The 14,101-nt window shown below is 33.3% G+C and overlaps 1 protein-coding gene across 1 annotated transcript in view; it reads right to left on the bottom strand.

Annotated features, from left to right (window-relative positions):
* Positions 1-570: 570 nt before the first annotated feature.
* LOC149800596 (tyrosine-protein phosphatase non-receptor type 9-like) overlaps positions 571-14,101 on the bottom strand; it is a 70,359-nt gene continuing 56,828 nt past the window's right edge. Inside the window, exons 11-12 of the mRNA XM_089954573.1 lie at positions 12,230-12,434; positions 571-8,299 (exon numbers count right to left, since the gene is read on the bottom strand). Of these exons, the coding sequence (XP_089810699.1) occupies positions 8,067-8,299; positions 12,230-12,434 (438 nt within the window). The 3' untranslated portion in view covers positions 571-8,066. The remainder of the gene's footprint in view (positions 8,300-12,229; positions 12,435-14,101) is intronic.

Below are 14,101 nucleotides of genomic sequence, written 5' to 3'. Positions count from 1 at the left end.
AATCAAGAATAGTTGAGTGATATTTAAAGCTAATTTGAATAAGGCTAACACTACACCCCTCTCCCAAGGTCTGTTTATATTTATAAAGTTCTTGAACCAAGAGTGGACAATCTACTTTTTATAAGGACTGTTCCAGGGGCATAAGTGGTTAGAGCATCCATCCCAGATGTGGGAGGTCATGGGTTCAAACCCTGGCCGAGTCATACCAAAGAGTATACAAATGGTACTAGCAACTTCCTCACTTGGTGTTTATCATTAACAGATTAACTGTTAGGTCTGGTTGGCCTGGTGTCAAGATAATGTGACAAGATGAGACATGATGCTACACACACAGAGGTATCTTAATCTGAGAAGCACATGTGGAGCAATATCCATGGTGTGACTGGAAATGATAAAATACAACAAAATATCTATATAGTAACAGTCAGTAGACCCCCTCCCTCCAACCCCCCTAAGTGTATTCCAATAACATTGTATGCATGTGTGTGTCTCTGTGTGTGATGGAGAAAGACCATACCAAGTGAAGCTACTTGTGCCTCCACAAGAACAGGACGAAAGGACAATTAGATATCAAAGAGAGACTTTTTATTGTTAAGTTAACAAAAAAGGTCTGTTACCATCAAGACTGCACGCAACAACATTACACTGCTTGGCACACAAAAAAATTACAAAATACAAAAATAAAGTTAAAAATTATAGCATATATACGACAGTGAATATGATGTTATGTATTCATGTGTGCTTTCTGAATTCAATACAAAAAAAATGAACGAACTGTCATGGACAAATTTTTTGTAAAAACATAATTTTTAACTTGGAATGACAACTACTACATCAAGATTCTCACTTGGGTAATAACTAAAATATTTATATAAGATATTAATGTAAAACGGCAATGTTTAATTTCTGTTTAATGTTTATAAGCAATGAGGTTTTAATTTTCTAAATATAATTCATTACTTGGAGAACCTGGATGGCTAATAGAAATATCAAAAAATTATATTCAAAACATAAGTAAAACAATAAAAGTCATGTAAATGGATTGCTCTCTAATCTATATATATATATATATATATATATATATATATATATATATATATATATATATATATATATATATATATATATATATATATATAGATTATATAAGAAAGTGTTATATTAGCTGCAGAAACTAATTAAGAAAAATAAATACTACTTACAAGCAAAAACAATTTCAAATTATCTGAGCCCAAAGTAGTAAAACCACAGTAAACCCTAAATTAAGCAAGCAAGTAAGATGCTGCCAGAATTTTATCTTAAAGGGAACTCTCCCTTTGTCACCCTTTGCTGACTACTATGCCTGATTTCTTATCTGTTCCATAACAAAGTATTAGTGTTTCAGGTACATCTCTGCGACACTCTGCATGTTCAAACAGAAGTATTTTGATCAAATAAAAATATCCTTCTTTTTGTATATAAAGATTCTTATTTATTCATTTTATCTTAACCCCTAAGAGTGTTATATGGTTTTGCTTCATAAGATTCTCAGGCGTTAATTGGGAAAACAAATATTGCACTCTTCTTTTCAATTGCCTGTATTTATTAATTGGGTTTGGTGGTCTCCATTTCTACATTTCTAAATCCTGCTGTTGACCAGCATGCTTTGTTTCTCTCCATCCGGGCACAATTATACAATTCTAATTCAATATCATTTTTGGATTCAACATTACTCACTGGTATTATCAGTAATACTTTTCTAGCCCCAATAATCTGATAATCTTTAAAAGCCAGTATTTTGCCACAAGAAATTGTCATCTAAGAGGAACCATCTTGGGATTCAGCCATTTGGGATTTCTAGATAGCCAATATTTTAAATACGCATTTGCCAAACTTCTTAAAGGTATGCATGGTTAAAACCATGCTTATTCCTGGCTCTAATGTGTCAATCAAATTTAATTTAACAACCATTAAAGCCCAAGTACCCAGATGAATAAACTGTTGCCAATCTTAAAAAAAAACAAAACATTGCCACTAGCACTTTAAGGGTTAACAGTTAAATAAAAATTGTATACTTCGCAGAGTACATATTTATAGGCACAACTTTCAACTATTTCGTGGAAGTTCACATGCATCACTGCTTTATAAGTGTAGGCGATTCACACAACCTAGGAGCCTCTCTGCTATCACCTCCTAAAAGCAAACTACTATCAATTCATGATTTTTTTGTGGGGTACCAATTTTTGTAGTTGTTACAAGCCAAGAATTTAAAGATCCACTGAATGATAATTTTCTTTGTAAACTAGATATTTTCATGCATTCATAAAATTATGTACCAATGAAGATAAGATTTTTAGAAAAAAAATCGCTAAACTTATATCAACAAAATTAAATTAATTCATAGCATTTATAAATAACCTCTCTAGATCTGAACACCCACATTTACCACTTCCTTGTTATTGTTAAAGCTATGCTAAAAATCAAAATCACATCACATCACCTTGGGGGTGGCTGCTTTACATGTGTGTTACGGAAAATGTTCCTTAAAAATAAAATAAAAATATCAAATCTGATACTAGACCTTGGATCCATGTTTTATAAATGTAAGACAGTTCTCAGACTGTGCTGTTTTCATAAAGAAATAGTACTAGAAAGTGAATAAAATATATGCATATTAAAGAAGAAAAACAACGATGAGTAAAATACAACTGGCCAAATGACACATGTATTACAATAATTATGAATATAATAACAAATGTTGATATATAAAAATGAAATACAATAATACTCTTTAATATGAGAAAATATTAGTATATTGAACTGTGATAAACCTACAGATAAGATTAATTTAGATTTTCAATGATCAAAGGAAAATATAGTGTATAATACAAATATGTTTTTAATAGTAGTTATAGATTATTGTGTTTGTTTAACTTTGAGACTGAGGTGAGTATACAATGAAACCTGCTCAATACAAATGCTGATCATGCAGTTATTGCAATAAAACAAAACTAATTTAAGTTCAAATGTAAATAAATTCTCTCGCAATAAATAATCATCCATTAGAAAATGTCAAACATGAAAGGCTTCTAAAACACTGTCATCCAAAATTGCCCTTCTCAGCAGAATCAAGAAATATTTACCTATGGAAACTCACAATCTATACTACAAGTCATATATTCTTCCAACAATAGATTATTGTTCTAATGTATGGGGAAACTGTGCTAAATCTGAGTTTGACAGGATTTATAAACTTCAAAAACGAGCAGCACGTGTAATTTTAGATGCATCTATTGATCATCCATCAAAAGCATTATTTACAGAACTCAAATGGTTCACAATATATGACAGGATAGATTTTCACAAGGCAGTTCTTTTATATAAATGTCTACATGGAACTGCATCAGAGTATCTTCAGGACTTATTCAGGCCTTTTTCAACACAATACCAGTTGAGATCAATATCACATGGAAACCTTCTAATACCAAAACCAAGAACAGAGCAATTTAAAAAGTTTTCAGTACTCTGATACAGTTCTGTGGAATAAGCTCCCACTACATGTAAAATCTGCTGAAAATATTACAGTATTTAAGAAAAGATATCATGAGCATGTATGTGTTTCTAATGGATAATGGAATTTAGTATTTTAATACTAAATATTTTAAAATAAACACTAATTATTGCTATCTTCATATAATGTGCATTGTTATACTCTCCTTAAGAGGGCCTCAAGGGAGAATAGTCCTTGACTAATGAGTCACCCTCTATAAATAAAGCATTATTATTATTATTCTTTATATAGTGAAACATGGGATGTGTTCGGTTGGGTATTATTAGTGCAGACATTATCAATAAGGATTGGCCTTCTAATGCAAACTTTGAACATCGTGGATAAAATTTTCTGACTTTCAATTTTTGTTCTTCAAAGATAAACAAATAAACATTACCTGCCACAAATATATATATATAGTCATTTATATATATGTCGAGTAAACAGCTCCAAATACACAACAGACACGTGATAATCGAGGTAAATTGACTGCATACAAGCCATATCAGCCATATCTGTCAAAATTAGAGGGATTCAATAGGGATTTTTACATAAAATCTTGGGAGGCCTATGTATAAATAGGTTCTACAAGACTGTTTACTTGTCTCAGAGGGCAAGCTCTGAAACTTTTCATGCTTTGCATGTAATGGACTACAGATCTTGACCATTAATTTCAGACCTGCCAACCCTCATGAGTCCATCTCAGTAAGGCAGTTGATTTTTTTCTCCATAAGATTGACCAGTTTTCAGTAACTGCTATTGTAAAGCTGGAAAACGTAATTAAAAGTTTGACGCATCGACGATAAACATTATGTTCAAATGAAAAGTTTGTAAAGTATGCGTAGACTTATGTACCACTAGTACAGTTGCACAAACTCTAGTTCCAAACCCTATGCAGCTCAATGGCTTGTTGCTATCTCTCAAATTGACATAATTCTTGGAAATTCTTTTCAATTTCACATGAAAACAGCAATCATATCTCCTGCCACGAGACATACTCAAATTGGCACATGATGTACAATAAATGTAATTGTGTCCTTTCCAGCTTTTATTCACAAGAATCTGAATATTCCTTTTTGTTCTTCTGTGTTGATTATTAACACTTTTCATGAAGCTTATTCTCCCTTTTGTTTTAAACATGCATCGCTTTCTGGACGCCCTTTTTTAAAAAAATTTATATAATCAGCAGTTTGATCATGCAGATGCTTCGCATGAACAAAATGGTGTGGCTTAAAGCATCTGGGTGCTGCTGTAAAGTTAGTCTGGTTATTTGACTAATTTTGCTAATTCTAAGATGAAACCCAGATACAAATAAAAGACAGATGAACCAATTATCTGGATTTTTCAGCAACGATAATTTTTCTGTAGTTTTTGCTAGTATGCCATAAGTCCGTATTTTAAGGGTAATTTTCTTAAGACTTACAGCAAAATCGTAAGAGTTGTCAAGTCTGTAATTTATGTACCTTAGTGCCATTCACGGACACCCTGTACAGAAAGATTATTAACCCAAAGCCAGCCCAAGACTAATCTTATTGAATGTAATTACCTTAGAAGACACCTTCATATTATGGATGTGTTTGTACGAAGTATTTATTACCGATTTTATGAAATTATGTTTGTGCAATTACACAGATCATTTCCAGATAGTCACTGACAGATGCACCTAGAAACAGAAACTGTTCTACACAAAATTCCATTCCTACCCATCTTAAACAGCTTTCACCAATTTTGGCACACCCTGCACCCTTACTAATGGGCTTGATGCTGCCCCACCCAAAGGGGTTAATTGATGGACATTAATCTGTGACACAGCTGCAGTACAACACCTATAGCACAACATCATATCAATAATCTTGCATCATAAATGGCTGTACCAGGAACCATTGTTAATTAGGGCGAAACAATGTAAACAAATTAAATATAGTGATATCAACAGTTCTGTTTACACAGTTGATTTTATTATGAAGTGAAGAATCAATGCATGTGAAAAACTTGTACACTTCAAGTACACAAGTAAGATTTACTTGCTTAACAGGTGGTTAAACTAGTGCAAAAACACAAGGAATTATGAATGAGAAGACTAGAAAATACAAGATAATGATTTGGGACAAGTAAACATGATAATAAAAAAATACGCTGTTTAAACATTTCATTCCTTGATACGAAAAATGATAAACAAAATAACAGATGGTAGGAAATCCTTTGTTCTTCATGAAAGGAAACAAGTACACACACATTTTCTAAAACAAATTTTCCCATTCCTTACACTGGTTGTGTAAATGAAAGTAGATTCTCGCTAAAATGTACATGATCAAAGCATAATATCTGGTGAAAAAATTAAAAAGTAGATAAGTTTTCTATATTCCCTTGATGCTGGTGGTAAGAGTGATTTTAGTAAGTAACATTTAATGGCATAGCATTTAAGACTTGAATGTTACCAATGAATATAACATTTTTTTAATTGCAGTTATTTACATGAACATTTACACACACAGTCAACTTACCATTTCATAATTGTAATAATTACAAAACACATGGTATCAGAGATTCTGGGACATTATGATGCCAGTTTCCAAAATAGAAATACGTTTACTAAAAGTGAAATGAAATACAGTAACCACAACAAAATAATAATTACACATTTTACCAAGCCTCTGCAACAAGCATTTGGATTAGCAAAAATAGCAACAGATGATGCAGAAAACTAAACTCATAACACCAGAAAAGAGCTACTTTCACTTTGGACAGATTTCAACGGGGCCCCGAGTGGTCTAAAGCGCTCTCCGTTACGGATCACTGCCATCTCACCTCTGTCTGTGTGGGTTCAAGTCTCGGATTCAGCCACTTTGGGTATGTGAGAAAGCTTGCCAGTAGCTTCTCGTGGGTCGGTGGTTCTTTCTGGGGTTTTCCCGGGTTCTTCCTCCACCATTAATACTGGCCGCCATGTATAGCCTATCATGTGCTGAAAAATGGTGTTAAACCCTAAAACAACAACAACAACATCCAGGTTTCAACATTTAGCGATGTCCATGTTTGTAAAGAAACCTACAAAAATACAAGATGACAAATAATCTAACAACTGGCATTACATTTAAAGAAAATCTGCCAAAAAATAAAGGGTAAGATTTAAAGATCATGAAATGCACATTAAATTTTATGCTGACTATTGGTTTAAAGCTTTCCAAAATGACAAACATGTATACATGTAAACCTGCATGAGTTCAAGATTACCCTGATGACATACTGACTTATGTATTCATGTACCCTTCTTGTGTGCTTTGACTATATTAATAAACAATACTAAAAACATAGTTGTGCAACTGACTGTTTTAATTTTTGTTAATTATTTTTTAACTTTTTATAACTATAAGAACTGGACTTTCTATTTTTATGAAGTAAAAAAAAATTAAAAATCTACTGCTCACTATGAATGACATTCACTATGGCAGTTCATGAAGTGCATAATCAATTTTCATGACTTCATGAATCCTGTGACCAAAATGAATTTCACTTCTTGAATAATCTGTCATTTTCTAACATTATCAAATTATCATTTTTGTATCTGAAGTCAAAAGCTTTAACAAAAAACTGAACCCCCAAATCATAACATTACTGAAGACGATTACACCTCTATTCATCCTGCCAGAAGTGTGATGCCTATTTCTCATTCTCTCTGCGAAAATGAGTAAGAAAAATGTATATATATCCAGAACCATGATGACCATGCTTACTCAATAGTTTAACACAATTTATCAAAAAAATCTTTTTTTAAATTTATTCTTAACTTATTTTCCACTTTATTATAGTGTAATTGCCAAGTGATGATGATTATTTCACTACAACTGGATGAAAGAAGTTAAAACAATTTTATTTTTTGTAAATGTTTTATACTGAAAACAACCATGGTGTCAGATCACCAATGACATGCCATGAAGTTTGGCCTGCTTAACACCTCAAGAATTATTATGTAATGTTTCCCTCATAGCCTATGTTGTGATTGGTCAGTGGTCTATTCAAATTACAAAATAAACAACTACTAAGTGACAGCTGGTAATAATTGGTGGACAGAGGCGAGTTAATTGATCATATTTTAAACTGTTTACTTTAGCATCATCCATCCTGCATCACTGGCATACTAAAAGCTTTTGTCTTAAGTATTAAAATAATGAAGTCTGAAGATACCAATATTCTTTAAATATGTTATAACATAGATTTAGGTAAAGTGAATGCTCTTTTACTAAGTCTCTAAACCTTGCTGATCACCCTTCTCCAATATTAGTCTTCAATAAATGTTTTTACACAAAGTTTCCTTTTCCAGGCACATGAATGTGACAATTACTAAGGATATTTGGGTAATTTTTCTCATCAATGAAACTTATAAGGCACATTCAGTCATACAAATAAAGCAATTTTTGCCAAAAATATTATGAAACATAGAAAAGAAAAAAATTGAGATGACCACTCCACATGTTCTATTTAACATACATTCATAAAAAAAAACCACTTCATGCAAATAAATATAATACAATATAAAAATTTAAATTTCATCACTATCACTTTCACTGTCCTCAAAAGATGCCCAATTCACATCTGAAATAAGACCATTTTTGACAGCATACTCAATAACACCCAGGTGGCAAAATACATACTGATCTGGCATCTGAATGCTAAAGGCACGCTGTGAGCGTATCCTTCGCACTGTTTCATAGATATTCACTGTGCCAATATCTCCCAAACGATGAAGGCTGATGTCTATTGTGATAAATGTACCTGCAAATGAAGTGGAAATAAAATAATAAAAAATATCTTTCTCTCCTTTTTTCAATGGAAACAGGTTATATTTCAGCAGAGATAAAATGTTACAGTAGTAATGTATTCTAGCTGGAAGATCAAGTAATAATTTAAAAACAAATAGTGCAAAATCTACATCTTATAACGAAACACTTATCCATGCTTGAGGAAAAGCAACATCTCTAGCATAACCTCCTTAAAAAGTGAGTAATTCAACATGTTTTTTTTCAGCCCAAGCCTGAGCAATTATCCAATTGTGGTTTATAGAATAACTGCTAGAAAAAAATAACCTGTTTTCAAAAATAACTTATTTTCATGGTTACATCTTTTGTACTAATAATATCATACAACTGTGCAGAATCAAACCAAAAAGAAAGCAAATTTTTAATTAAATTGTGTTTCTCTGAGAATACTTACCCAATCACATTAACATTAAGGATGGTTACCATCTTTTGTACTAATAGTGTCATATAATTGTGCAGAATCAAACTAAAGAGGAGATGCTAGACATCACTATAAACTGCCATACTAAAGACATCATAGCTATATTAAAAATCCAAAACACACACACAAACAAGAGTCATGGTTGTCTTTCTTTGTCTTTTTTGTCCATACTTTTAATTGACAGTTCTGTAGAAGAACGATTGTCCAACACAATAAATCTAAAGTTGGATGGTGCAATGTCAGCACTAAAATGGTTTGGATTGTTTGAGGTATAATGTACGTGATATCAGTATAGCAGTGAATCAGGAGGTAATGGGCAAGAGTTATTGCCCTATGTCTATATGAGATAATGTGATTGGGGAACTTGTTTAGGGAGAAATTAATATTTTCATAAAGATTAATGAGAATTTCTTTTGTTTTTATATTATTTAAGTTAAAGAACTGTTCATAAAACAGCTATTTTAAGTGATCTGACAACACTCACTTCAACCCATTTTCTCACTACTCTGCACTATTCTGAATGGGGAGAGAAGTCACTCCACCAAAGAGTTTTGTCCAGTGTGGACCCTGCATCAAGAAAGATAACTGTATATTTCTCATTCCATTCCTATTGTGGGTACAATAAACATAACACTATACCAGACACTTTATCGGAAGTCTTGTTATGTTATAAAAAGTAATGTCTATATATAACCACCACTCAGGGGACAAGATGAAAGTAGTCATGTAGATACAAAAAACTACAACTGGCAGATAGACAGACAGACAGGCTGAATGACTTTTTGGCTAGAATGAGAATAGCTGATTTGTCTTTAAAAGACACGTACCAAACAAGATAGACATAAATGATGCCACTTGCCATACGCAGTATATCATGGACCAAACAAATAGTTGTTGCTGATATCTTGGGCAGGTTGTTTGCTAGATATGGGCAAAATAATAATAATCTGACCAGGGATAAAAAAAATTTGGTTACTATGAAGAGGTGGTTGCTACATGAGGGTAGTCATGAGACCAGATGTTCATGAAAGCTTTTACAAATCAGTATAAGGGATTAGAATATGTGCCCATCCTACCAAGAAAAACATTAAAGAGGGATGGTTTCGGCAAATTTCAAAGTACAGTAAAGCTGCCATAACAAAAAAGAAGCAAATGCTCTGCAACATTCAAATTATTTGCTCATTCCCATATAGACAAAGAGATACCATTACTTGCTCAGTCTTGTTTTTACATATTCATGTCCGTCATCCTTGTAAACTTGAAATGAAAATTCAAATACCAAGAGGTCTAATATCACCTATCATACTTAAGTTGACAATTTCACTTCATGGGTAGTGTTGTAAAAGCATTTAAACTACCTCACAAACTTTATAACATGTTCATTTGACCTATTGTACTATAGCCTGATATAAAAAAAATATTCTAAAGATAATGTCCAAATTAATATGAACAGTCTCATGCTCATAACTGAAGCCATCTATGATCTTGATGACAGTAAACTCAACAAATAAATATGGCTTCACAGGAACATGGTCAGCCAATCAAATGCAAGAACATGGTCAGCCAATCAAATGCAAGAACATGGTCAGGGAATCAGCTGCAAGAACATGGTCAGCCAATCAAATGCAAGATCACCACAATAATATGCAGCTTACATTCAATACTGCCCAAAATCTTGATGATACAAGCCCATGTTCCAAGTTTGATTAAATCTGGATCAAAATCATGTTTTCCAGAGTGGACATAAGCTCTGACAAACAATATCACCTCATAATGATCAATGGAGTTTGCTCCTTACTGAAACAGTAAAATACCATGATGACAGAAGCTAATATTCCAAGTCTGATCAAAATCGGATCACAAATAAGGTTTCCAGAGTAATAGCAATCTCAAACAATCAGATGCAAGTATCTTATTGTCAAACCAATTCAAGATCTTGATGATATAAGCCCATATTATAAGCCTGATCAGAATCAGATCAGAAATATGACTTCCAGAGTGGCAACAACATCAGCCAATCAGATGCAAGATCAACTCATTAATATGTGTATAGATGGTTCAATATCTAATTTTTACAAGATCTTGATGACATAAGTTGTTGTTGTTGTGGAATTTAATGCCATTTTTCAGCACACGATAGGCTATGCATGGTGGCCAGTATTAATCGTGGAGGAAGAACCCGGGAAAACCCCGGGAAAACCCACCAACCCACGAGAAGCTACTGGCAAGCTTTTTCACATACCCACATTGGCCGAATCCTAGACTTTAACCCAGGCAGACAGAGGTGAGATGGCAGTGATCCGTAACGGAGAGTGCTTTAGACCACTCAGCCACTTGGAGCCCCTGATAACATAAGCATATATTCCAAGTTTGATCAAAATCAGATCAAAAGTATGACTTCCTGTGTGGTAACAAGTTCAGCAATCCAATGCATGATGAAAGTCTAGTAAAATCTTCTCAGTAAGGTAGTAAAAACATTTCATAAGTTAAACCACTTTTCAGAATGGTGCAATGAAATATCTTGTACTGGTAGTGTCTACATGGAAACATGAATTTAAAACATTAAAAAGTGCAAGACTAATGTAGTGAAGGCAAGAATTATGTTCAACTAAAAGAGTTTGTAAAGTACACTCAGACCTTAATTACCTTCAATACAGTTTAAAAAACTGCAGCGCCAAACCCCAATTCCAAACCAAATCTAGCTCAAAGGCTTCTTACTAGAACTCTCAACTTGACATAATCTTAGGGGTTTCAGTTTTAGTTATTTTTTAATTTCACGTGGTGATAGAAACCATCTCTCCCGCCGTGCAATATTACTCAAGTCAACAGGACAATAAACATATTGCTTTTTTCCCCAAAGAATATGAATATTCCTCGTTATACATGTATGTTTTGTGTTTGAACATTTTTGACAATGTTATAAAGCATCTGCTTCTTCATGTAGGCATGTTGATTGAAAAGTGGGGGCATTTTAAGGCATCTGAAGTACTAATGTTAAAGTTAAACTGGTTCTCTGATCAACTCTACTGAATATTTTAGGAAGATCAAACATGTATTAGCCGGTTTCTGGATTTTTACAGCAATGATTGTATTTTCAAAATTTTAGCTATTATTCCATAAAATCCATAATTTAAAGGTCATATCAGTCAGACTTAAGCTGTAAGAGTTGGTAGGTCTGCCAGGGTGATAACATACTCAACCAATCGGATGCAAGATCACATCAATAATATCCATGACTCTCACTCATTATAGAACTTATCCAAGATTGTGTTGATATAAACCCATATTCCAAGTTTGATTGAAATTAGGTCAGTAATTGTTGATGGACAGACAACACAATAGATGACAAATTGTGCAGTATCATACCTTAAGCTCATATGGCCTTACGACTAGGTGAGCAACAAAGTGCATTCCTTTTCCAAGTTTTACTGTATGATAAGGTTTGCTATATTCAGGTAACTTTACCTGTGCGTCCTATGCCTGCACTGCAGTGAACCACCATCGGGGGACCATTAGGATGACCTTGCCAGGAGTCACACAACATTTTTGTAGCATCAGCCTGGCAGGCACGTACTCGAAACAGGAAATCTAGGAACCCTGTTGCTGGTGGAATTCCATAGTCTGGCCAACTTGTGAACTGCAGATGAGTTACCTGTCTGGATAGCCCAACCTGGAGTAATACAGGTAGACATGATTGATGTGTGTGTGTGAGAGAGAGAGAGAGAGAGAGAGAGAGAGAGAGAGAGAGAGAGAGTGAGGGAGAGAGAAGATAACATACTTAATTTAATTTGATTATATTAGCCATCAAAATACTTACTTACACTGACATAACTTCCAGAAACATAAAGCAACAACAATGAGTAAGGCAGTCTTCATGCAGCATAACAAAGCAATACCAATGAAAGAGGCAAAATCTTGTAGCAGCATAACAATGCAATACCACTGAGTGAAGCAAAGTCTTCATTCAGCATAACAAAGCAATACCAATGAGTGAGGCAAAGTCTTCTAGAAAGCACATGATATGACTAGTATCTTAAACTAAGTAACATAAAGAAGCAAAAACCAACATGTTTAATAAAATCAACCACCTAATTCTCTGATTTACAAAGTGAAGATTTATAAGGAACTTACAGTATTTTGAATTAAATCCCAAATAATCCTAAAAGTTCTATCAAAAAGTACAAAAGTACATACAGTTTTCCGAATGCATTCCAATACTGAATAGGCTGATTTACCAACAGTCATGTTGTATCACAATGACAAAATCCACGTTTTAGTCCGGAAAGTCAATGAGCAATAAATAATTTAAATAAATGATTCATCTCAAATTATATCTAAACACATTTAAAAATGATTCCAGACTGATATTAAAACAAGAATGTATACTTTTGTTGACCACAACCTTATATAAAAACCAAAGACACATTAAAACAACTAGGATGTGGGTGACAAAAAACAGGCACACACAAAAACTCTATCAATCATGGACAAAGGTGAGGCACATGATACAAATTAAATATACATAACACATAACAAAGCAATACCACAGTGATGCAAAGTCATCTAGTAGCATAACATGTAGCCAATTAATACAATATGCCAGCATCATTTAACTAATCTAACAAATTATTTATAGCATCAATTTGTGAACAACTTAACAACATCAACTGCTTATCTGTCTACCTCCTTTCAAGTTATATAATCTCATGAAACACACATTTAATTTTTAGCACAATATAATCCATTACAAATTAAATGGCTGTCATTTACAAATAGTTCAGATTCAACCATCATCTTTACTTAAGCTGCTGGCTGCTGATGGTGGAGAACAGAATAGAACTTAAAACTTACCATGATACCCACAATATAGGAAATCACTCACAATACAGAATCACATAATTTAAAAGAAACTAATCACTGAAACATGGTGGAGAACAGATCAGAACTTAAAACTTACCATGATGCCATAATAGAGAAATCACTCACAATACAGAATCACACAATTTAAAAGAAACTGATCACTGAAACCTGGAAAAATAATGTTAAAATTGGCAAAACTGTCTCTTCTTTCAATGAATATTTTTTCTTTTTCTTAAGGAATAGCAACATCTCAAACATAATACTTGAAAGAACGACCATTACTGGTAACAGAATATCTCAACGTGAAAAAAATTGTGTATGTTTACTTGTTCTCCCAAGCCGAGATCACTCCACTTACAAGGCCATTTTTACTAGAACTCTTGCATAGCTCATTGAGATTTCTACTAAATAAGGGAGTCTCGGATTCAGCCAATGTGGGTATGTGAGAAAGCTTGCCAGTAGCTTCTTGTGAGTCGG

The sequence above is a fragment of the Sinohyriopsis cumingii genome, chromosome 4 (assembly GCF_028554795.1).
Source record: "Sinohyriopsis cumingii isolate HCF-2022 chromosome 4, ASM2855479v2, whole genome shotgun sequence".
NCBI lineage: Eukaryota > Metazoa > Mollusca > Bivalvia > Unionida > Unionidae > Sinohyriopsis > Sinohyriopsis cumingii.
This window is presented reverse-complemented; position numbering and strand designations above follow the sequence as displayed.